We start from the raw sequence: 26,410 nt of genomic DNA, 5'->3' as shown, positions 1-26,410 counted from the left end.
ATATGATGTGAAAAGAAATACAGAAATACACATCCTGGACATAGGTAACACTCTTGAGGAATGCAAGATTAAGTAAAGCATGTGAAATATAAACAGGACCGAAATCGCTGCCATGGATTACCCTAACATGCAGAGTGATACTGGGTCAGGAGTTAGGCCCAGAAACCAAAATAGAAGTGGCCCCCATTAGTGAATTAGTTAGCTAGAAAAGTGTCCCATATTTGCAAATTCGGGCAGTTTTTAACTTGTGAAGACATGCTGTATACGTTTTTTGTAAGGTATGGGAGACTGCATAGATTTGATTTTGCTGCAGGCAATGTTTGTTTGAATATCATTAAAATCAACAGTAAAAATGTGCTCACCTGAACATAAAGCAGGCCAACAAACAGCCCAAAAAACGGCCTACATACTAACCTGATAGATTAGACCATCACACACTGACTGGTGCCCTTATAGGCAGGTCCAACCCGGCTACCGCGTTACATTTATTGTGCAGACACTCGGTCATTGTTTTTGCAGGTAAAGTAAAGGTCATATATAAGGTCCGATAGGAGCCCGTTTCAAGTCTGTTTTAATTTACCACCAGGTAAAGACTCGAGGGACTCGGCACACTTAAAGCCCTGCCTGCACCGCTTGTCTGGCTGCTGCATTCACACCTATCTGCTCCCCCCTCAATTTATCCTGTTTGTCGTACCCCTTTCATTCACCTCTGTGCTTTTCAGTGTGAGGCGCCGTCATTTTATCTTTTGTTCTGCGTCCTGCAGGTTATCCTGCTTTTCATTCAAACGGGCACGGCACACTTCAGACTTTAGGGCTCCTTAATTATCTGTCTAATCGCTGCTATCCTCATGCAGATGCAGCGATTAGGCCCAGAGAGAGGGACCAGCCGGCAGAAATTGATCAAAATAGAAAAACTATAAACTCTTAGGGGGCCACCTGGGTCTCCAAACTCTGGTGCTTTTGAAAGTGCGAGGCGGCACGGGGCCCTGGGCAGCTGCTCGCGCTGCTCATGGCTGGCCCCATCCCTGCACTTCGAGGCAAAAACTGAGTGTCCTGCTCCTCAAAACTACAGCTGGCAGAAAGTCTACGGCACAGCCCAGTGAAATTAGTGCTTGCTGCCAAACACCTGTGATTCTCACAGCTTTAAATCCTGGGAGTAAGCGGCATAACAGCTTCAGCATTCATCCACCCAAAAGCGCCAAAATGAGTAAGGGTAGAAACAATACTGACTTCATTATTTGCAATGCTACAAAGACTACATCAAGTGTTCTAAAGAAATTCATTTGATAAATATAATTAGAATAATATTTAAAAAATATTGGTCTTTCGAGAGAGGTCATCTTAAATTCCCATTCCAATGCGTGATCTCTTTGATGATTTTGTGCCGATTAAGGTTGTATGCTTTTGGTCGGAGAGTGGATTAATATGACAGATCAGCATCTTAGCCGTATTTCCTTTGCAAGCTCTTGTTGGCACCCAAAATATCAGCAAACACGTTTTTAAGCAAAAGCATATGAGTGCAGAATTTTTGTTTAAAATTATACGAAGACCATACAAGGTAGCAGGCACGGATCGAAGAATTTCTTCAAGCATGCGAGAATTGCCAAAATGTTTCTGTCCCCATAAGTATACTGACATGTCTTTGATATAGCGTTTGATATGCCACCCTTGCAAACTTTGTGGTGCCTCAAAGGAGGAGGCGGATACTGCTGTGCGAGAGGGCAACCCTCATCATTAGTGCTGGGGGGGAGAGTGGGCAGGGTGGAATCATGTGACCTCTCTGGGGGGGAGGGCGCGACGGAATCAGAGACCATAGAAAGGAAATTGGTAGCAGAAAGAAAGAACAGGTCTCTTGCGAATCACAATTTATTTAATGCAATTTAAATTGCTCAAACTTTACTCAAAGGTGTCAGAGCGGTTTACAATACAGCCAGGTAAGTTACACAAGGTGCTCATGATGGAATTTACACATACAGGCGGCTCATGACAAGAAGCTGCCAACAGGTAAATATTTTGGAAACAGATCAAGGCTGCGTGGAGGCCTCTGAACAGACTACCACAAAGACAACAAGCAACACGAAGGGCATAGGTTAGGGAGATGGGGGATACTGACACCTCGGAGGAAGGGGAGGAAGGTGTAGAGAAAATGCAGATTTTTTTTAACAACACAGCGCCTGCTACACGGAGAATGAAGCGCGGCCGGCCGTGTTGCAAGGAGTGGAAGGAGAGTGCAGACTTCATATAAACAAACAAGAGGGGGGAGAGAGACTGAGTGGGAGACAACCAGCCCGGCCACGATAATAAAGAACCTATGGCCCCAGCTCGCCGCTGGTGGCTCCGGAGAGCAAAACTCTTTGGGAGTGAACATTTTCCTAAAAGCTGGGACATCCACACGCCTTTGGCCAATTGCGTGCTGGAGCCAGACGCAAAAGCTAATGGCGTGTGAGCACCACATGCACAAGCTTCTCCGGAAGTGATTCCAAGAAGTTGATTTCCTATAGCAGCACATGCGTGCTGCCAGAGCCTCGACCTAAACAATGTCAGTAGTGCCTGTCTGTTATCCTTAGGCAGACAGAAAGCCAAAAGAGATTCTATGAAGACCCAGAGATGCTAGACATTAATTTGATGTGGACTGTCAACAATCAAACTGACCTGACCTGTAATATCAGAAGATATGAAGGCCTGCAGACAAGATTTACCACGGCTCACCTTTTGCATGCATTATTAAAATATGGACATGTGTAGCATATACATATCTTAACAAATACATTTGGTATTGTCAGCAAGCTCCAGCTAATGACCTTAACTGTAATTGTAAACAATTTCTGTGTACAATTTGGAATTCAGTTTCCCCAAAATTAACTATGTGACTTATGTAAACAATGTCCGTTCTTCCTCTTAAGCTAAAAAAAGTATCCACTGTACCCAGACCCAGGTGACTTATGTCTGTAGTCCACAGCCTTCAGAGTCTCATCAAATGCTTTTTTCACAGTCTTCTCCCAATACAAAATCTGCATCTTTTTTGATCAGTCACCTCATTTGTGCCATCCTTTCTCGATACATTTTTATGAAACTTTAGTGCAAATTAGAAAAACCTACGTAGGAGCACCAGAAATTATTATGGAACCAGCATGAAGTCTTATGGCAATAAGAAGTATTGGATATCAATAGAGCCCCATTTGTTATCTCTTCTACAACATCCTACATAATTCTTTCACTCAGATGACATACTCCAAATCCAACATCATTGTAAATCATCTTATTTACATCTTCACAAGTGTTAAAAGATTTTTCGTTTAAGTTTAGCACATATTACACAAAACCATACTTTGCACAAATGTCCCACTTGGAGACACGTGTATCAAGATTAATACAATCCCTTATTCAGGGCATTAATATTTGTGATACATGGAAGACTACTGTGCAACATTATAGATCATTTCCGTGTATGTAATATGATTGTGACTGTGTCTTGACGTTATCGAAGCATAGTGACTACACATCCTTGAGGGTATAGAAGAATGAAGACTGAACCTGTGTTTAATTGAGTCAAAAAGGCAGCACTGTAACCCTTCGGTTACAATGCAGCCCTGTAACCCTTTGGTTACAATGCAGCCCTGTGCACTCGAGACAGAAGCACAGATCAGGGTAACACCCAACCACTGGTCAAGGCACTTCTGTCCACAAGTGACATTGTCATACAGATTCAAGACATGCTACAAGCCCCTTTTAAGCTCTCATTACGAATGGGCAGATAAATTCTGATGGGCTAGGTAACATATATTCATGCAATTAGCATGCCAATTTAGCAGTACATGGAGACAACTTCTCTGAACCACCCTTCTACAGCATACTCACCAGAGATTTTTCGTCTTCTCTAATAAGGAATTATTAATCACACAAGAAATGTTTGAACTTTGCCACTGCTCACACGCAAGCCGGAGGTTCCTGCTCTATTACAGAATCTTTTGTCTCTGAACCTCTCAGCTTGCATGATTCAGAAGCTGTTAACATTTCTTCACCCAGCCTGACCTGGCTCAAGCCATACCCAGACCCAGTTGGCTTATGTCCATAGTCACCACAGACATCATAGTCTCATCAAATAAATCAAATATGGTGGGTACTGCAATTCTTGCATGCATTTTTCAGTCTTCTCCAGATACTGTCTTCTCCTACTACAAGATCTGCACCTTTTTGATCAGTCACCTCATAGGTTCCAACTTTTTTGGATAGCTTTTTTATGAATCTTGAGTAGAATTTGCATAATCCAAGGAAAGATGCAAGTGTGTTTTTGCTGCTTGGTCTTGAAGGCTTTTTAATGATAGACCACAAACTTGGCTTGAGAATTAGGACATCAGCACCAATAACATGCCTCAAATACTCCTCTCTGGTTTATAAGAACCTGCATTTCATCCTCTTGAGTGTTAAACTTCTATTCTGAAAATCTTTGCAGCATCTCACACAAGTAGGTAGTATGTTCTTTTTGGGTAGTGTAATAAATTAACACATCATCTTGGAAGGCATGCATATGCTCCATGCCTTCAAAGAGCTTTCTTATAAGTTTCTGAGAAGGGGCAGAGGCAGAATTGAAGACGAAGGGCTTACAGTAGAATCTGAATACCCACTAGGGTGTGAGCAACGCTATGTTATCTCTTTAATCCTTATGCAAAATAACTCAAACATGTGGGGGTGAAGCTGAGAATAGAGAAATCCTGAAATCACCAAGTGTTGGTCACCATTTCATGGAGTAGGGGCATAGACTGACATTCCACTACCTCTTTGCAGTTCAGCTGGTGAAGGTTGATGCATAAATGCATAGTCGTATTTCGCCACTTTGTTTGTTTGTTTAGCCACAACAATGGGAGAATCAGAAGTTGATTTGATTATGCAATTTGCTTGCCATTTATCTAATACCTCCTTCAGATCTTTGCGGGCTACAAGTGGTTTGTTAACTGGCTGGTCCGGTAGCAAACCTAGAATTCTCGGCAATACTGAATACCTATGGCTTCTTGCATGGATTAATAATCCTAGGTAGATTTAGTTGTTCTGTCCTTACCTGGATATTTATGTCTTGGTTGACCACAAACTCTTGTAGTTTTTCTTGTTTCGAATCAGAGTTCAGCTTTGAAAACACCCTTGATTTTGATTGTCTCTCCTTTTGGCATCTAGCACCATACCACTGCAGTGTGGTTCCTCTTTCATTATGGTTGTTGTATATTTTTATGGTGATGATGGTGATTCTTGAGCCTGTGTCCACTAGGACCTCAACTTCTGAGCGATTGACCTGTTCAGCACACTTGGATGGTCATTCTCTTCACTCGTGTCCAGGATTGCTACCAACAAGAGGTCTTCCATGTGCTCCTCGATATCCAGTGCATCTTCATCCTCTTGGTTGATGGGGAAGGCTCCTTAGGTTGAGTTACTTCCTTGCATACCTTGGAAAATGATCCTTCTTACCACATCTGCAACAGTCTTTTCCTAAGGAAGGGCACACTGCCAGGTGGTTACTGCCTCTAACCCCATAGCACACATTCCTATTCAATTCCTCATACTTTATTTTGTTTGCAAGGAACACGCCTTTAGCCTTGGTTTTTTGGTCTAAGGTTCACACAAAGTTGACATCAGTAGCTTGTAAATCCTGCTTTCTCAGTGTTCTTATTGCCTTGGCTGAGCATTCCATTCTCTTGATAATGCTGATGATTTTATTCAAGCTTATATCTTTGTTACAAAGCAGCTTCTCTGGTGCCTAAGTACATCTTGTTCTCAACTATTTGAACAGGTGTCATCTCATCCGTGTGCCTAAAGATTCCAACATGCGCAGAGTTACTGTGTGGTCCTCTATCAACTCTCTTGGTCCCTGATACCTATCGTAGACATTGTGTATCTCTATAATTATGCTGAGCATGATATCAAAATCTTCCTCCGTCCTCCTCTTTGCTTCTTTGTAGGTGCCCTCTTCCACTTCTCCAATTCCTGCTCTGGTTTCTCCGTGACTGTTATGTTGTCAATAGGCACATGCCTGAAGCTCTCAAACAATTGTACAATAGCGCTTGCTTCCTTTTGGTGCTATACCCAGTCTCATTGATTATGACCAAGTGTATTTCAGACCTCTCAATCAACTTGCTCCAGTGCTCTCCCAGCACTCTAGGGACTTTCAGCAAGGCTTTAAGCATCATTACAGCACTAATGACCCCAGCCTCAGAACAGTAATTGAGGAAACTTCAGTGGTGATAACACCTAGCCAAAACCTTACACTTCACTTGCTATTAAGGTAGAATTGGACCCAGACACTCTGTCTGTGTAAGCTGCAAAGGGAGCAAATACTGTACAAGTTATTTTCACAGTTTCAGAATTTAATGTAGAGTAAGCCAGGCCTGTACCTTAAAATGTAAGTAGTTTTCCACCAATGATAATGTACAGGCAAATTATTACCTGCAGAATAAGTGGCATTGACAGTTCTGCCTCAGGGGTGGAGGGTAGTTCAGAAACACTTGAAGGCACAGACACCAAGATAAGCTTGATCATCCAGTAGGAAAGGGCAAGCTAGTATGGAGACCGGTGTGGAGCCATCAACAAAAACAAAGACTATGTCTTAACTGCAGCCAGAAAATGAAATGTGAAAATAAATCACAAAAAACTGATTCCTCGACTTTTGATAGAAGGATGATGTCTATTTCGCTCGGAATCTTGGAGACCCAAACTTATTTCAGCTCCAGGCTTCTAAACTGACCCAAGACGTGAATACTTTATAGAGAATTCGGAAAGTTTGTGTGATCCATGGCTGGTATCATGATGGCTTGTCTTCTGGACATGAGGAAACATCAGGTTAAGCATTTTGATAGAGAACTGTTTGACTGCTGCCGGAGCCATGGCCGCGTGTGTGCCTCCTGGTAGATGAGGTAGAGCTTATTGTCCACAGTATTGGTCTTCTGGAGTAGGAGGGGAGTGTCCCAGAAGAATTAGACTGCTGTGGTAGTGTGACCGGAATCAACCTCGGTTTACCCGACTGTTGCCCTACAACTCTCTATGACCGAAATGAGCCAGTGTGAAAAATGACTCGCAGCTGTGCTCAATCTAGCAACCACAGAGTAAGACAAGAGGACATGGGATGAGTCTGCCTTTGCTGCACCCGAGGACTTCAACCTTGCATCATGAGCTGGAGGAAAGAATCCCCTGACCACGAGTACTGGACCTGCCCGATCAAAGTACTTTTACTCATGTGGCTGCAGCCTCGTTGGCCTGATGCAGAGGAAAGTCGATAGCACCTCCCATACAAGCCCCTTCAACCATGAGCACAATTGGTTGCATTGTGTGGTTAAAGACAGCATACCTGTTGGAGATTCTACATATAAATGTAAACACATTTTGGTGGCTCTTTAATAAGATAATTGCAACCAATTTAAGAGAACTGTCTTATCAAAGCATACCAACTGACCTACTGGTCACAGAACACCGGAGCGCTGCTCCATTACACCACATTGAGCCTGCATCTATGCTGATAGCTAAAGATTCTGTTTGTCTGTATCATAACCCCAGTAGCATCTGTAGAATACTTTCTTGTAGTGCTGCAAATACCTTATGTATAGTATGGACTTTTAGCATGAGTACTTCTATTGTTATTATCATAAAAGCACTGTGCTGGACATTCATTTATTTTGCCTGTACCACTGCTTGAGGTTTGAATCTTTACCCAGAAACTCCATTACCTCCATTAGCATTACCATCTCACTAACATTCATCATCAAATGATCTCCTAATAAGAACAGAACCAGAAATATTCTCCTAATAAGAACAGAACCAGAAATATCAAGTGACTCAGAAGCACTGTCCGCTTCATATGAAACCAGGATGCAGTCAGCTATTGATACATTAGCACCCCTTAAAAATAGATGTAAAATAATAGATCTTCCGCCCCTTGGTTCAATGACTCCCTGGGAGCCTTCAAACAAAAGGTGCCGTAGACAGGAACAGGCTTGGAAGAAGGACTACAACGAAGAGGAAAAGGATAAATATAGGAAGTGTATTTCAGAGTACATAAAATTGATAGAGAAAGAAAAATCATCTTTTTCACAAAGCTTATTGAGTCCTCAAAAACTCCATTGAGAAACATTTTCAAAGAGTTACTAAACGTACCTCCGCTCCAGTAGCTGATGCAGTAGATGGAAGTCGGGAACCCTGTGATTACCTGGCCTCCTTTTCAGAATAAGGTAAGAAATCTTCAACAAATTTGATGCTAATAATCAGGCCTTGAAGTTACCATCGGAAGGTGGATAGTCTTCTTTTAAAAAATTCACTAATCTCTCAGCTGACCAGGTCAGTCAGTTGATTGTTACCATAAAGTCTGTGTCCCCTTCAGACCCTTGTTGACCACACATAATTCACCTTGCGCCCAATATTATTGCAAAATCTTTGACAAATACTGTCAATTCTAAGTTCAGCACAGCACTGTTTCCAAAGTCTTGCAAAAAAAGGCTGCAGTACTTCCCTTTTTAATAAGTTATTTGGATCCTAAGGACACCAACACATATTGACCGATATCCAGACTCCCATTTCCAGCTAAGTTGGCTGAGGAAGCTATGAACACCCAATTGTCCGCATATATTGAGTCCAGAGATCATCTTGACAAATCTCAGTTCGGATTTAGGAGTGGACATAGCACTGAAATTGTGCTCATTGTACTCATTGTAGCTACAGAGGAAATCAGATTCTCCTTAGATTTAGGCTGCAGAGCAGCCCTGATATTACTCGACCTGTCTGAGGCATTTCATACGGTCAGTCATAGTTACCTGATCAACAGTTTGCGATCGATTGGGGTCGGAGACAGCCTTTGCTCTTCTTCTCTCAGTTCTTAATGATAGAACTCAAACAGTAACATACAAAGGTTTTACCTCTGAGTCTTTTTCTTGCCATGTGGGGTTCCACAGGGCTCGTCATTGAACTAGACCCTTTTTAACATCTACATCTCCCCTCTGGCTAGTTTGATAAAATCATTTGGGTTCTCACTGGTAACCTATGCAGACGACACTCAGATTACCGTGTCGGTTACCAACGATATTCAAAATACAGCTGAGAAATTTTGTAATTGTTGAGGGCAGTCAGCAAATGGATGGACAAGAACTGCTTAAAACTAAATTCAACAAAAACAGAATTCATGCTATTCGGCAACAATGTGTCTTTTAGGCCCCCCTTCTTGGTGGCCCCAAGTGTTTGGGAATTTACCTAAGCCAGAAAAAAAGGTAGAAAACCTGGACGTGTTTGTGGATGACAAGCTCATCTTTAAAGAACAAGTCAATCCAGTGATCGCAATTTCTTTTTATATTTTAAAAAAAATTAAGAAAATTGCTCACCTTCCTACTTTTGACTCATTAAAGACTGTGGTTACTGCTCTAGTCCTAGCAAGACTAGACTATTGTAATGGTCTTTTCCAAAGCCTTCAGAAAAGATCATTGAGAAAACTTCATACAATGCAAATTTAGCAGTAAGGATGCTTTTTAACATCCTTAGGTCTGAATTTGCATCTTTAGCTCTGAAAAAACTACATTAGCGTCCTATCGAAAAGCATATCGCCATTAAGGCTTTGTGCCTTGCATATAAGGCGCTGTATGGAACTGGCCCAGATTACCTGAAAAACAATCTAAAATGGTACTTTCCAAGTAGGTCCTTATGCTCTAGCTTCCAAAGAAATCTGGTAGTTCCTCCTTACAAGCAGATGTCCTGGGGAGGCAGGAGCTTCATCAGAAATACTGCCCAGAAACAGAACAGTCTCCTGCAATCATTGACACCCATAACTACTCTTCTAGCCTTCAGAAAAGCCTTAAAAACCTGGCTCTTTACCAACTGAAAAAGGATACTTTTATTGATCACAGATGGTAAGTACCAAGATGCCTCCGGGTATATGCTGCGCTTTATCAATATATTCAATATCAATATTCTCTTCCCTCCCTAGACTTCAGTGGCATCAAAGTGCTGTGTCCTTCTCCCAACAGTGTGGTTCATCAGAATTTTATCCAGTTGCATCTATCTATGCGCCCATCTGAACACTAATTCAGATCACAAATGTTAATCTTCCACCAGTGAATTCAGTGATATCAAACTTCTAATTATGTTTTATCACCCATGTTCATTTCATGTTTTATCACCATGGCATTATCCTCTACCAGTTCAACATAGTCCTCTCTGCATTTTCCTGCTTTATTGACTTCAAAACATTTAACTTCAGCATCCCACTCCCAACAGTGGTGCACTTCAAATAACTACAACACCAAACAACTATATCACCCAAACACGGATTCACCTCTGTTGATTTTCAATACCATGACCATAGACCAAGCTTTCATTACCTTCTGAACTCTGGTTCACCTCTGCTGACATCAACACCATTAACTTACACCGGACCAGCTTAGCCTTCTCATCAATGGGTTACCTCTATTTCCATAATGGACTCAAATACCTAACTTACCCTTTCATGAAGTGTTCAGCACCATTAAGGCAATGTAAAAACATTCCTGCTTTGGCTTTTTCACTCTCTGGTTATGCTAGCAAGAAACCCTCCCAGGGGTTTTACACTGACCAGCTATGGCCATTTGTTTTTTTGTTGCAGGGCCTATTTCCTTCAAGCTGCCACTAAAAAGCTGCCTAGTGTTCATATGGCTCCTCTGGGTCCCTTGAATGAATGGGTCTCTGAGCTGCTGATGCACACCCACAGCACCTTTGCCACGCTGGCTCTCCAAGGGCCAGCACTGGTGAATTTCATTCCTCTGCGGTAATACAGGATGCCACTGATGCAAAGAACAGGCCACTAATGTAAACAATGCAGGTCCATTAAAGTTGGTTATTTCTCATGCCATTATATGGATGCTGAGACACCCAATGCTGGTGGCCAGTCAATGCACCAGTATTACCCCACCCTGGAGTTGCAGAGACCGTGGCTCCTTGTATACTTCTGGCTGGGAAAATCTGTCCCACTATGAATTAGTCCCTGATGTTCCACTAAGAAATGGGGGACCCTTAGGGAATCAGTATATCCTGTTACCTAGTAATTCACCATTTTCCCCAGACTTTCACTCAAAGATTATGGATTCATTTTTGCAGGTGAAAACTCTAGGTGTTACAGCAGAGACATATGAGGTGCCAGCAGCAGTTGTAACGAGAACTTGAATGGGGCTATTCAAGCTTTTTACTGAGTGGGGATGCGTAGGGTCAATAATTCTAGTTGCTGACAGGGGTATTAATGCACTATGCCACTAGTGCTTTGGCTTCCTGCTGTATACAGAAGACTGTAAAACTCTTCCTGTCTCCATGATTTGTGGCTAGATGGTTTGGGTCCTTTAATGACCTTGTTTCTGAACTCCTGTTGGACAACTAGCATTGCCGGGTCTACCTCCCTTTGAAAAGAAAACAGTGCCCCCTTCTTAAATCCAGGATTCATATGGCTAACTTTCTTCAGCTGCGAAAGTCCCCTTCTCTGCATTGGTGAGGTCTTGGATCACTGACCCGAGGTTTGTTCTTGAGCGTGATGCACAGATGCGAAATACACTCATTTGTGCTCTAGTAGGAGGTAGGATGCACTTCCAAATTATGGATATGTTTGGTGTTTTTGTGTCTGCAGAGAACTTGGATCCAAAGGCCGACTGGTGACCTCCTTTCCTCCCAAAAGGGAAAACCCTACTAACTTCACAGTCGACCATGTTATAAGGACTTAGCGTATGTTCTTGTGGTTGGGCTGGTCCAGAATGTGTATTTTTGTTATAGCTGTGGTGAGCTGCCCAATGGACACATCTACAAATATTACCTGCCCACAGGTAAATGTCTCTAAAAGCTTGTATTAATAAAATGACTCTGGATCAGGTTTTGCTTTTCCATGCTTGACTCCTCTGTGTTTGCTCTTGGGACAGGTTGGCAGCCCAAGTTTGTGGCAGCCCCTAATATTGGTGTTAAATCTTTTTTGACACTGTTCTAATTCCTCCCATTACCACTTGCTATTGTCCCCAAATAAAATAATCTCATATTCTAAAATGTAACAAGTTATACCTAAAAAACAGATTTCCCTTTTTATTGTAACATCTCAAAAATCAGCTGACCAATGGCAAATTTTGCTTTCATACAAATTTGTCATTTCGAGTAAATGTGCTGGTTATGGCCCTACATCTCAGCTTATTGTGTGCATCAATCCTGCCTAATATTAAGGTAACTGCCTCATATTCGCAGGAACCACAATATTCTGAAAACAATCCGCTTCACACACCCAGTTTCGGCCTTGTGTGCTCACATGTTGCCAGGAAACCATATGTGATCTTTGTATGGCAGGAGGGACCTCTTTGTGGGCTGAGGGTGGCCAGTGTATGTGATAGGGAGTTCCCGAGGGTCAGGCAGGACTATCCTATCGCAAGGAGGCAGTCGGTTGCCCAACTTTTGCCAGTGGTGAGCTCTACATACAAGGGATGACCACCTGATAGCAGGAAACACATTTAGCCCAATGCTTAATAGTCCTAATAACCCTGGATTTATTGTGTTGGGATTTCATTGCAATGGTGGAGATTTTAGGAAGCAGGACAGTTATACTGAGTAAGTTCTGTTTAAGAATTCATTAAGTTCATTTATTGTGGACACAAACTATGCAAATTAGGACACTTGTAAACCATTCTGATGTGAGACCTTTTCTGAGGTAAGCAAGATGTTTCCATCAACTGTGGGCCTAGAACATACACCTATGAAATATCTCTGATGTCCTAATCAATTCTCCAGTATTGAATCTTTAATAGATTCACATGCTTGTATCTTCATGCTTTTTTATCCTCTGGCAGGTGAGCCAACAGAGGCGCTAAATCGGACCACATCTGTCTGCTATAGCGACTGATGAGAGCCATAGCATTTGCCGCTTTGATGGTAGATGCTGCCATTATTGCAAACCGCTACCCTGCTCCATCCCTTTGTCTTCCTTCCTCATTAGGGGGAGCTACAGATGTGGAGACAGGATTTTTAGAGTGTCTCTGTGCTGCCTGCATTACCACCGATTCTGGGTGTGGGTGTCCGATCAAACACGCAGGTGAAGATTCTAGCGCCCAGTATTTCTTTTCAATTCTAGGCACCAAAGCCGCCACCGATGCTGGTGTTTTCAGGATTTTCGGACCATCATCCCAGATATGTTGGATGATTGGGATTGATCTAGTCGACTTTCTTGAATCTTCTTTAAAATCATATAGGAAACATTCTGTTTCCTGTACTGGCATCTGGTGCTCAAATCTTTTAGCTGCTTTCTCCATAATATCATGGAATCCTCCGATGTCCTGTGGAGGAGAGTTCACAGGAGAAGGTGATGGAGAAGGTGTTGTTGGCAAAACTTATTCATTCCATTCTACACCTACTGGGGTGTCATGAAGAAGTTCTCCTTCCTCAGGCTGCTCATCTCCATCACTCCCTGTAAAGTCATTTCGTATTGTGACAACTGGCAGAGATCGCAATTTTTTCACTGCAGGTGCAGGATGGGCTACTGGCACCTGTGCAGGTATGACTGTAGCGCTTGCAGCGGGGGCATTAGATTCAGGAAAACTGCGGTAATAGTTGATCATGTGATGTAAGTCCGTCACCAGAGAGATAGGCATTGAGATGGATTCTTCCCTCTCATTAGGTTGTTGTTCCTTCTCTTCCTCATAGTCCTAGGTCTCTTGAAATGACTCATATCTTTTTGATTTTGCTTGAGGACGATCCTTAAAGGAATGGACCTCTTGAACCTCCTGGCCTTCTTCCTCATCAGTGTCTTGACTCTTAATCTGCAGCTGAGAGGGACTGTAGGCCATTCCTGAAGACTCCTTATCATCTGACTCCTGCATTTCAAGCAAATTTGACTGAGGCAGCGGAGAAATTTTTGTCCATGCCGTAAATTCAGAGGATTTCTTTACCGTCGACGAGCCCCTCGACAAGTGGAAAGATCTGATAGAGATCATAGTCTTCGACTTTGGTGACTTAAAAGCCATCGTCGATGGACCTAGCCGCCGTCGACGAAGCACCATTCGTCGAGGTTCGAATGGTCGTCGACGAAGTCGTTGACGGAACTGCCGTCGACGGTGTAGTCGTCGACGAGCTCGTCGACGGGGATGTAACTCGTCCCGTCGACGGAGTCGTCATAATCGACGGTGTAGTCTTTATCACTGCCGTCAACGTCACAGTCGTCGTAGAGGTAGTCGTCGTCGACGATGTAGTCAGGTCGACGATGTTGTCGTCGACGTCTTCACAGGAACTAAAACTGGAGACACCACAGTCTTCGTCAGCGGAGCAGAAGACACTCCTCTTGAAGCTGAGGATTTCTTCAGAGGAGTCTGAGGGAGAGATGATGAAGAGGTCTCTTTTCCCTTAGTTTTCTGTTTCTTAGGATCCACAGATTCTTCTGAAGTGTAAGACTTCCTCTTTTTAGAAGACTGGTTCGTGGATTCCTCCTCTGAATTGGAGGTGGCCTTCTTCTTCTGAAGCCACAACAGAAGACGTGCCTCTCTAGCCCTCAAAGTTTTAGCTGAAAAGGTTCTGCAGTGTTTGCAGTCCTTAGCTACATGTTTGGGGTGAAGGCAGTATAGGCAGTCCTTATGTGGATCTTCAGAAAAAAGCCTAGCTTTTCCACAGGATCTGCAGGGCCTGAAAAGCCTCTCTTTAGAGCTTTCAGCCATAGTAAGATACTAGATGGTGTACAGTACCTTAAATCCAGAAGAAAATTTGACAGTTGAAAAGGTCAAAAGTTCACTCAGGAACAAACTGAGCAAAGCTCAGGGAGACTCCTTCTCACAGGAAAGCGGTTGGAAATCTCCAGTAGGAGAGCTCTGCTGGGGAGTGTGATGTCAGAGTGTTGGACCAAACAATAAGGAGGTCTGGTTACCAAATTATGTCATTCCTCATGGAATTTTCTATGCAGTTTTTTTCTCTATGATACTGCTTTGGTCATTCTGTTACCTTGAGACTCCCACCATGATGACGGGGAAGATACAAGCATGTGAATCTGTGAAAGATAATACTGGAGAACCATAGTGTACAGGTATGTAACTAGTTTCTTCTGCAACCTAGCCAATCTTTTATGATCTGCCCAGGCTCATCCATGGCATACAATGTAGCTGTTGGGCTAAGTTGGTCATCTTTCTGCTTACTTTTTGAAGGGCCTGGGGAAAGAGTGATTCTAAATCTCTTCATTGTCTCTGGCCTCTTAAACCACAGCCTTTTTAGGTCGAGCCTAGAGCCTGTGCACATGCGCTGCTCTGCGAGGCATGAAGTAATCCCTCTGTGGAGTTTAAACACTCCTACCACTTCTTATTGGTTATTTGGTCAGCCTTTCCAAATTGTATTGCTGTCATTGGTGAACAGTGTGCATTTGTCCCACCTTGTGGCCGGTTTGTTACAGCCCAGGCAATTGACCCTGCTACAATGATCATTTCACTAGTGGCCACATGTTTTGTTTTGGTGCACTACTTTTTCTTTCTGTTCTTTCTGCCTTCGCCTTGAAGCACGCAAGTGTGTTCTTTTAAGGTAGGGGTTTGCCTCAAGATGTGTGGATACTTTCACAGTGCTTGTTTACTTTAGAAACAAATTGTATGTTTCATACAGTTTCCCTATCCAGCTCGTAATTTCGGACTTTATTTCATAAGGCTTTTAACACCTAAATATGCCACGGCAACACCCTTGCAGCTTGACCTGTCCGAACCCATTCTCATGCTCCTTGTTTCAGTGGCTACATGCATTTATATTGTAATCTTTGTTTCCTCCCTCTGGCACTGGTACCCGAGGAGGGGACTGGGAACTTCTGGGAACCCTCTGCAAGCTTGTTTTTCACAGCAGAGCTCATCCGTTAACACATAACTGCTGCCTCCTTCACCTCAGCCCCCACCGACCCCAGGTCATTGCGCGACAATGTATTTATTTCTGAAAAGAAAGGGCGGTTCAGGTGTCTGTGTTTGAAGACTGTGGAAAACTTAGGAGGTGGCATTTACAACATGAGAGGTAAACTACTGGTTTAAGCAAAAATAAAAAACATTGTATCGGACTTCTCCATCAGTAGGCACCAATTTTGTGAGTGAGGGAAGGTGTTAATATACTGTTAGAGCAAAGAATATTTATTTCTCTTGTACTCCCTTATTTATTTTTAGTTTGATAAAATAATGTTTGTAGAATTAGATATTGGAGTCTCCTAATCTTATCTAATAAAAACATGGCTAAACTCATTGCAGATAAAAAATTAACATTGGGAATGACACTGCAAATAAGCATTAAAGACTTTCGGGTGCATACCTTGTCTTTAAAGGCCCTTCCTCCTCCCTTGATTACACGGTGGATATTGTTTTATATTTCAGAGATCTTGCATTAAATCAGTCTTCATTTTCAATAGATCAAATTCTCATGTTCTAGTACATTATGCTACTTGAAAAATGCCAAACTCAGTGCAACTGATGATCAATGTTATGTTATGTTATGTTGAAGGTTCTTATATAGCGCACGTACACCAAGTAGTTTCATGGTGCTGAAGTCCAGGAGAAACTGCTGCAAAGGAGATTTAGCCATATGACTGTTGGAACAGCCAGGTCTTTAACTGTTTCCTAAAAGAAGCAAAAGAGATCAAAGAATGAATCTCCAAAAGGAGAGAATTCCAGAATTCAGGAGCCAGGACTGCAAATCTTAGTCCCCTGTATTTCTTCCATTTTGAAGACGGATGACCAACAAACTCAGATGGGAATACCTAAAATCCCCCAATAGGAACATAGCGCTAAATCCGGGAGTGTATAAATTCTGGACTGCTGCCATGACGAGCCTTAAAAGTGATGCACCCCAGCTTGAATGTGCATAGTTTGGCTACTGGAAGTCTGTGAAGTCTGACCATTAATGGCATAACATGGTGCCATTTGGGCTAATGGTAAATCAGTCTGGCCGCCTGATTTTACACTAGTTGCAGCTGTTTTAGTTGATATGCCAGGATGCCCACGTAGAGTGAGTTGGTGTAGTCCTACGAGAGCTGACCAAAGCCAGCACAACTTGGGTCAGGGCCTCAGTGGTGAAACATCTACTAATCTTCCTGGTCCTACGCAGCTGGAAGAAGCAGGAAGAGACCACTGTCCCAATCTGGGCTTTCAGCAACAGATCGCTGCCAATGGTGATGCCCAGCCTTTTAGTTGATCATGCTGGTGGAGATAAAGATGATGAGATGTGTGTCAGGAGCTAAGTCCTTGATATTATCCACAATGGCTACGAGGAATGTGTGTAAAAGCAAGTTAGAAGTCTACATGCACCAGAATGGGTTGGGGTCTCAATAAATGTGAACACCTGCAAAAATTTGAATATTATTATGTGAGAGCATGACCAACCTCTGGGATGGGGTTGGGGGTAGGGTGGAGGGAGGTTGATTTTCAGCATGCATAAGTGGGTTGGAGTGCATTTTGGTTAAGACATCGCTTGAAGGCCTACCCTGAAAAAGGTACATTTTGTTTCCTCTAATCAGTAATGATTGTGAAACCTATCAAGAGACCTCATTAATATTGCCCATAATGACATCAGTGAATATATCAAAATGCATTTTGAAAGACTACATGTATTAGAATTCACTGTGGTTACATTAAATGTCAACACCTGTGACATACGGTCCTGCCGTTTATGATGGCAGTTAGCCTGTATTCAAGTAGACATGGTCATTCTAATCATTAAAGTATTACTCTGTAATCTTACTAGTTTAGCTGTATTGATTTGTAGACATTTAAACATGTGTACAGCATAATAGAAGGGATAAATCCTTTGGCGTACATTATGAGTATATTGCAAATCACTCAGGGGTTCCATAACCATATTTATAGGAATGAGGCAGAAGGCTGTTTCGTTTATAAGGTTATAGAACTCCAAGGTAACTTGGAATATCCTTACCATGTACGCCAGGGGGTACTTTATTCCATATAATACATGGTCACACCATCACCTTTTCCACAAACCACTTAAAAACTTGGTGAGTAGCTCTTTCATATGAAAGAGCAAGCATGTTTTCAAACATGAAGAATACAAATAAAACCTCTAGTCCAAACTTAAACACATCTGAAACCTGTTTTTGATGTGTTCCTCTCGGTTCCCTGACCTTATAAATGAAGAATCTTCCTTCAAACGCCTTCCTCTATATAGTGATGGAGCTCCTCAATGACTTTCAATTGCCTTATAATGTATGGCAGGGGTTACTTTATGCATTATAAAAAAAGTTCTGATATCTTTTCAATATATTCGGCGACTTGGTGCGTCATATGAAAAGTAGATAAAATATAATACTATAAAAAAAATTGTGACTGCCGTTTATACATGGGTAACTGAATCCCATGTATTATATCTGAATTGCAGGTATCTGTATCCCACTCGTATTGCTTTATGATTTTTGCACTTATATGTGTGATGAAACGTTCCTTCAAACTTTGTTTCACTGCAATTCCTAATATTCATGGCTCTTTACAAGGAGCATATCATAGATGTGTTGCACTACCAGGAGAGGTTTATGAGGAGAGAAGTATTAAATTGACATAATGTTTCAGTACCCGTTTCTTATATGTCAACCCGATCTAAAATTGGTTCCTCAAACCTTGTCAATATCCGCGTAGTACCAGTATGTGCATGCTCCTGAAGAATACATCATGCCAGTTTGAATGTCCTTTCAAAATATTTTGCAGTCGACCTAATTTGTAAAAAAGATTACTGCTGTCTTTCACCTTTCAGTTCTGATTCAGCTTTCTATTTAGAGGATTTCATCTTCTCTTCATATGTCTATGTATATATGTCTTAAGTGCTTAGTCACACTGCTTCACCATGACCCACACTCTGTTTATTTTACTCTAAGTGGGCTTTGATTTGTTTTTATTTACCATGTTCACGTTGTCATTTTGAATATTATGCTGTAAATATGGTTATTACTTTTGTAAATAAAGACACATAAATGTTCTCACTTTCATTAGACATGTGTACTTTTTCATCTGGATAATTGTTTATTTTTAAAACAATTACAACCCTATCAGTAACGTACTGGTTCATATTTTCCACTTTTTTCTGTTTGCAGTATCGAACACAACAGTTATTCCGAAGTGGGCATACAAACAACTGGGCAGTTTTAGTAAGTATTCCCTAGTACAGAAACGGTTATAGAACTTGTTTTACTCTGTTTTTCTTGGGAACTGTGTGCCAGAGTACCCGGTGGTAATTGATCATTACATTGATAAGTATATGTAGAGCACCTGCGATGAACATGTGCATAGGCAAGATGGAGTCAGAGTGCCAGCTTTGACACAAGTTCTTTTACTATTGGATGGATTTCTCTGAAGTTCTTAAAATACAGTAACATAAAGGATCCATAGTGGTAGATCATTTTGCTAATAATTAATGGCAATACCACACTAAAAGGCTGAAAACAGTTTAGATTACCCCCAGAGGGCAACAGACTTCGCATGTATAACTTTGGAGGTGGTTTGCCATAGAGCTGCCTGAAGGTCTTATTGTATTGTGGGGGATACAATGCAAAATGGAAGACAGCTGGGATGTGTGGAAGCTTCAAAGAGAGTAGCAACAATGGAATACTTATTTAAGGAGAAGTGGAGACTACCAAAATCAACGTCCCTTCGAACTGGTGAATTTCCTGATATCAGCCCAGTCCCATTATGGACTTCTTTTCTTTGCCTAACTCTACTTGCTCCCTTTCTATCTCTATCAGCATGATGCTTCTTACAACACAGGCGGCCATGGACTGTGATGCACAGTGACAGACACAGCTAGACCTTGCTGTCTGTCCTCATACTTGTTAGTGGCATAGCAAGGGTGAAATATTGCTTCATTTCACCTAGGAATATGAGCCTTCCATCCCCCGGTTTGGAAGAAATTATCATCGGGGTGCAATCTGGGGCGTAGCTTAATTGGGGGTGCAATCAGGGGTGTAGCTTAGTCAGTAAGATTAGAAATGTGTGAGCCTGACAATCACGCTGGTTGTAATACATTATATGAGAAGCAGGGCAGGAGGGGGCCTTGAGCAGTAGGAGGGATAGAGGACTGCAGATTGTGAGGGTTACTTAGTACTCCATCTTTTGTTTAAAATATTTTTTTAAGACCTTTAAAACTGAGACAAATGTGTGTTTTTGTCTCCATGTGTATGTAAAAATCCCAAGTGAAATCCGACAAACACCTCACTATACCCAACTTAAAGCACCTGCCCCCAACTATTTACTACAGAATATTTGTAACGCACCAAACATCCCCCCCTGAATCTATTCTTCTGGTTGCAATGGTCCCCTTTGCACCATCTGCACTGTTTGCACCAGAACCGGTCTACCAGAATGCTTGTATTTGAATAGTAGCTGTTTGGCTGAGCAACTTTCTTTATCTTGAATCTTAGTGTAGGTGGGCTAATGGCTAAATTGTGCATTTGTTGCTCCTGCACTTGATCAAAAAGAACAAGTTACTTACCTTTGGTAACACATTATCTGGTAGAGACTCTATCTAGCTGCAGATTCCTTACCTTTGAATTTCCTAGGCAACCGGCTGGATCTGGAAACTTTTGCTGAGCAATACCCCTTGCACGCAACGTTGGGTGGCTCCATTTAGCCCCGCTTGTCGTTGATGACGTCGGTAGCATTGGTTATGACGCCGCAGTGCCTACATAGGTGCCACCCAGGCACTTGGACGTCAGTACTTTTCATTTTTCCACGCCTGAAGCGCAGAGCACGAAGTGAATGACGTAAACGTGTGCAAAACTAGGGTCCGGAAATGGGAGTAACCCTAGACCTACTACATCAGTCCGCAAAGTGGGTGGGCATGTAAGGAATCTGCAGCTAGATAGTCTCTACCAGATAATGCGTTACCGAAGGTAATTAACTTGTTCATCTGATAGCGACTTCTAGCTGCAGATTACTTACCTTTTAATCAGACTCCCAAGCCATACCATCCCAGCGGTGAATTGCAGACTCATCAACTAGACTAAAATCTTGCAGTACTGAGCTGGCAAAGTGAACGTGTGCAATGATGCCCACGTCGCTGCCTGACAGATGTCTTGAACTGGGATACCCCGTGACAAGGCCCTAGTCGCAGCCTTTCCCCTGGTGGAATCGGCTTTTAATCCCTCAGGGGGCTGCTTCTTCACCAAGGCGTAACACATGTTAATGCAGAGAACACCCCAGCGATAGATGGTTCTATTGTGCACTGCCTTTCCCTTCTATGCTCCCACATACCCCTACAAAGAGTTGGCCATCCACCCGGACTCTCTTGTGTGGTCAGGGTAGAACAACAACACTCTTTTTGGGTCCTTCCTTAGAGGGATGTGGGGACGCAAAGAAGGTGGGTAAAGTGATGGACTGACCCAGATGGAATGGGGTTACAACCTTTGGTAAAAAAGATGCCCTGGTGTGAAGCACCACCTTGTCCTGAAAGGACATAAAATAAGGAAGCGCGCTGGATAACACCTGCAACTCACTCACCCTTTTATCGCCACTTAGAAGGGTGTTTTGATGGTCAACAGCTGGAGGAGGCAATTGTGCAAAAGCTCAAAAGGAGCGTACATCAAATACGTGAGGACCAAATTAAGGTCCTATTGTGGCATAATAAAGGGCGTCGGTGGAAACAAGTGAGCCAACCCGTTTTAAAATCTATTTACATTAGGAAATTTAAAGAGAGAAGGTTGGTCTGGCAGCCGCAAAAAGCAGACAGAGCAGAAAGGTAACCCTTGAGAGTTCCCAAAGCAGAGCCCTGCTAGGCAAGGGTCAGAATGAATAAACGTACAGTAGAAAGAGGAGGAGAAAGAGGGTCAATAAACCTTTCTGTACAGTATAATACAAATTTCTGCCAACATCAGGCATATACTGACTTAGCGGAGGGCCGTTTGGTCGCCAGAATAACATTACAGACTTCGGGAGGAAGGTCAAAAGCCATCAACATCCGCCGCTCAATAATCACGCATTGAGGCACAGAGCTTACAGGTTCGGGGGGAGACACTCATGCTCAGAAGCTCTGGATACCAAACTCTCTTTGCCCAGTCCAGCGCCACAAGGATGACTTGGGTCCGAACTTTCCTGATCTTCAGAAACCTGGGCACGAGTGGTATGGGCGGAAAGGCGTAAAACAGACCTGAGCTCCACCCGGGACGAAACTCATCTTGAGCGATAGCCGCCTTGGAAACTCCAGTGCGCAGTACTGCTGACATTGCGCGTTCTCTTCGGAGGTGAACAAATGTAATCAAGGTTCTCCCCACTGCTGAAAGAGACCTTGTGCCACCTCTGACTGGAGACGCCATTCGTGATCCGCTAGGCATCGACGGCTCACATAGTCTGCCCTGGTGTTCAGAGAACCTGCCAGGTGTTGAACCACCAGGGTAATGCCCTGATTTTCCAGCCACGTCCAGAGACGCAAGTCCTCTCGACAAAGGGTCCACAGCCCCACCCCACCATGCTTGTTGAAGTACCACAAGGCGGTGGTTTTGTCCTTGAACACCTGCACCAACCTACCCTTGATGGAGGGAAGAAATGCTTTAAATGCTAAGCGAATCACTTGGAGCACCAACTCTTTTTATGTGGAGCCCCATCTCCGCCGGAGGCCAGTGACCCCTGATCTCCATTTCTCCCAAGTAGCCGCCCCATCCCAGAAGTGACACATCCGTCACGATTGTGAAATCCGGTTGGGGTAGGGAGAGAGGTCTACCTTTTGACCTAATCTCGGTTCGTTAACCACCACTGCAAATACTTTGCAGTTCCTTCCAAGATCTGAACCATGTCGGTGAGATTTCCTGATGCGGTGCCCATTGAACCTTCAAGTGCCACTGCAGAGCCGCATACACCATCTTGCGTGTCTTACCAACCCGATGTAGGAGGCCATGAGGCCTAACCGCCTCCGAGTCAACCTCACCGAAATCCCGAATAGAGGCTGAAATATCGGAATGATAACCTGAATATCCTGGACTCGCTGCTCGGGAGGATAAGCCAGAAACTGCACTGTGTCCAGAACAGCTCCGATGAAAGGGAGCGCCTGAGAAGAAGTCAGGTGTCACTTCGGCACGTTTATAGAGAACGCCAGCTAATGCAGGAGGTCGGCCGTAGTCTGAAGGTGGGAGACGACTGCCTGGGGCAAGGACGCCTTCAGTAGCCAGTTGTCGAGGTAGGGGAAGACTGAAACCCCTAATCTGCGCAGATGAGCCACAACCACCACCATCACCTTGGTGAACACCCGAAGGGCACTGTTAAGGCCAAAGGGGAGCACTTCAAACTGCAAGTGCTAGTGGCCTACCTTGAACCGTAGGTAACGCCTGTGGCCCAGCATGATGGGAATGTGAAATTAGGCATCCTGCAGGTCCAGCGCCACCTTCCAGTCTCTTTGGTCTAAGGCAGACAAGACTTGAGCCAATGTGAGCATTTTGAATTTGTTCGTTTTGCGGAAGAGATTGATTGACTGTCCGTAGATTCAAAATGGGCTGAAGACCCTTGTTCTTCTTCGGAACCAGAAAGTTGAATGAATAACAGCCACTGCCTACTTCTGAAACTGGAATCCTTTCTATACCTCCTTTGGCCAAAAGAGCTGTAACTTCCTCTTGGAGCAATTTTAAGTGATCCTCCGCCAGCCGGTTCTGACTTGGCAGAATAGTAGGAAGAAAAGAAAGGAGAGGAAGAGAATAGCCCTCCTGGATGATTCTCAAGATCCACTTGTCTGTTGTTATAGATCTCCAGCGGGGGAGATGATGACAAATTCTCCCACCCACTGGAGTAATGTGGTCCTCCAGACTCAGCATAGGAGAGCTTGGAGGCTGTGGCTTCTTAGGGCAGTGTTGCGGACAACTTCTTACCTCCATTCCGAGGACAAATGTACCGCATCCACGTCCACGCATTGCTTGGGAAGTCTGTGCAGGACGGTGGCTAGGATAGGCTGACGCGGCTGGAAACCCCTTCCGTTGCCACGAAAGGGGTGAAAGGAAGAGTGGCCACAAGGAGTGGAAGAGAAGCCCAAGGATCTGGCCGTAGCTCAAGAGTCCTTGAACCTGACCAGGCCTGAGTCTGCCTTTTTGTCAAAAAGGCGGGTTCCATCAAAAAGCATGTCTATCAAATTGGCTTGGACATCCCCGAAAAGCCAGTTGTACGATGCCAGGCGTGGCGCCTCAATGCCACTGTCTATGAAATGGACCTGCCCAGCGAATCAGTCTTATCCAAACCACACCGAATGGGGAATTTTGCTGCAACTCTCCTGTCCTGGACAGCCTGGGAGAGCACAGCCCGGGCCTCCTCCGGGACTTGTGGCAGCGCTACCGTCTCCCAAAGGGAATGGGAGAAACTGCCCTATAAGCATGCTTTATTCACCGACCGCAATTCCAGACTGGAGGAAGAAAACAACTTCTTCCCCAAAGAGTCCAGTCTCTTATATTCCCTATCCGGAGGGGCGGAAGGGAATGGGCCTTGGGAAGTAAAGTCCTGCACCACCAAACTTTCTGGGGTGGGGTGTTGGCTAATGAACTTTGGGTCCCCTGGTGCTGGGCAATGGCGGTGTGCATTCCCCTGTGCTAGGGTTGGACCAAGTTCCTAGTAGGACGTCCATAACTGCCTTATTAAATGGCAAAAGGGGTTCAGAGGTGGAAGCCCCAGGTTAAAGCACTTCGGTTAGGAGATTAGTGCTGACCTGCACTGAGGGCAGCTCCAGTCCAAGAACCTCAGCTGCCCTCTTAACCACCATAGCATAGGACGACCCCCCCTCCTCCGTAGCCACTGTAGGTGGAGAGAGCATGCCAGTGTCTTGGGAAGTATTCAGACCACTGGCTTCCCCAAGTTCCACGTACCAGTCCATAGTCTCCTCAAAGGGTCTCCAGACTCCTCCAATTCCTCTCCTGAGCCTAGCACATCCACAAAGTGCTCATGCGACCACATAAAACCCCTGGGTTATGTCGACGTCCAACAGCTGCTGGCGAGGTCGCTAGCACCAACTTCGAATTTGACGTCAGGGAAGGTTGCACTGGTACTACCACTGTTGAACGGGAACCGAGATCGGACCCCTGTGGCCTCACCGGCGCCGAAGCTGACGACGTAGAACCCAATGCGGCCATAGCAGACCCCAAGGAGCCCGAGGGCTCACCAACAGGGTTGTTCCGCTCAAATACGTGGCACATGGCCTTGTAAAAATCCTGAATTTGAGCGGGAGTCGCTCCGGCTCTAGGAAATGGAGGGAGGACGGAGTCGACTATGATTCTGGCTCCGCAGAAATGTGCCTAGAGCCTCGGTGCTTCTTACCTCTCGACGACGGATGCCAGTTGAGGTGAAGTCAAGTCTTCTTGGACTTCTCCTTCTTATGGCTCTTCCCCGAATGTCCAGATAACTTCCTATGGAAGGAAGAGGACCTAGGGCTCCGAGTGCGATCCTGCGACTTCCTCTTCTTCGAACGGGATCGTGACCTCCTCAGTGTCTTGCGCAATAGTGTCGACTGCTGGGCCGTGAGCAACTTCAATGCCCGCTCCCTCAAGTTCTTCGTAGCCATCGTCCGGTAGTCTGAACACGACTTCGAATCGTGGTCGCTTTCAAGACCACAGACATACGCGGTGGGGATCGGTAACTGACATTGTGCGGGAATGTGTCCTGCACGGTTTCAAACCTGTTTTCCTACTGAACATCCCTCCCACACGAAGTCTTCAAACATTTCGACAAAAGCCGAGAAAACAGCCTGCCAAAAAGTGGCAGAGGGGTAGCGCCTTCCGGATTGGCACTTGACTTGTGCTGAAAGAAAAGAACTGATGTCTTCGTGCCTGGGTGGCGCCTATGAAGGCACCGCAATGTCATAACCTACGCTACGGATGTCATCAACGACACGCGGAGCCGAATGGAGCCACCTGATCTCGTACTCAATGGGTTTTGCTCAGCAAAAGTTTCTGGATCCAGCCTGACACCTGGGAAATTCAAAGGTTAGGAATCTGCAACTAGAAGTCTCTATCAGATTTTGGTGATTCTGGATAAACCTCCCCACCTCTGTGCCTTAATATTAAAATATGTATGTATGGTAAGGATGTAAAATAACAACTGCACAGTGTTGCAACTGCAACTTTTCTATCAAATCTGGTTTCTTTTTCTATTTTAGTGTCAGCTAATGTTGAGAATACAAAAGGCTCTTAGTGTATAGCAACACAGTCATAATCGTTGCACAAATAAGAACACAAGTGACTCCGAGAATGGGGTGTTGTATACACATAAAAATTAAGCAATAGATATCACTGTAAGGCATGGACAGCCTGTTATTATTGAGGATTCAATAATCAATAATCACACGTGACCAGGAATTTACACCACACCACACTTGCTTGCTTTCAAGGGTATAAAAAGTAGTTTCTTGAGTCCCTTCTGTTGAAATATGTAGTAGCTCATTGTTTTTAAGTTTTTAAGAACACATTTATTATGATAAATGTAATACAACCAAGAATAATTAA

General features: G+C 43.9%; 1 protein-coding gene across 1 annotated transcript in view; it reads left to right on the top strand.

The window, feature by feature from the left end:
* The window catches only part of PIGK (phosphatidylinositol glycan anchor biosynthesis class K), a 477,281-nt gene that overhangs the window by 63,452 nt on the left and 387,419 nt on the right, over nucleotides 1-26,410 (top strand). The window contains exon 2 of the mRNA XM_086954133.1: nucleotides 19,046-19,099. Coding sequence (XP_086810259.1) covers nucleotides 19,046-19,099 — 54 coding nt within the window. The remainder of the gene's footprint in view (nucleotides 1-19,045; nucleotides 19,100-26,410) is intronic.

Source organism: Lissotriton vulgaris, chromosome 1_1 (genome assembly GCF_964263255.1).
Source record: "Lissotriton vulgaris chromosome 1_1, aLisVul1.2, whole genome shotgun sequence".
In the NCBI taxonomy this organism is placed as follows: Eukaryota; Metazoa; Chordata; class Amphibia; order Caudata; family Salamandridae; genus Lissotriton; species Lissotriton vulgaris.
Note: the sequence above shows the minus strand (reverse complement) of the source record. Positions and strands in the feature narration are given on the sequence as shown.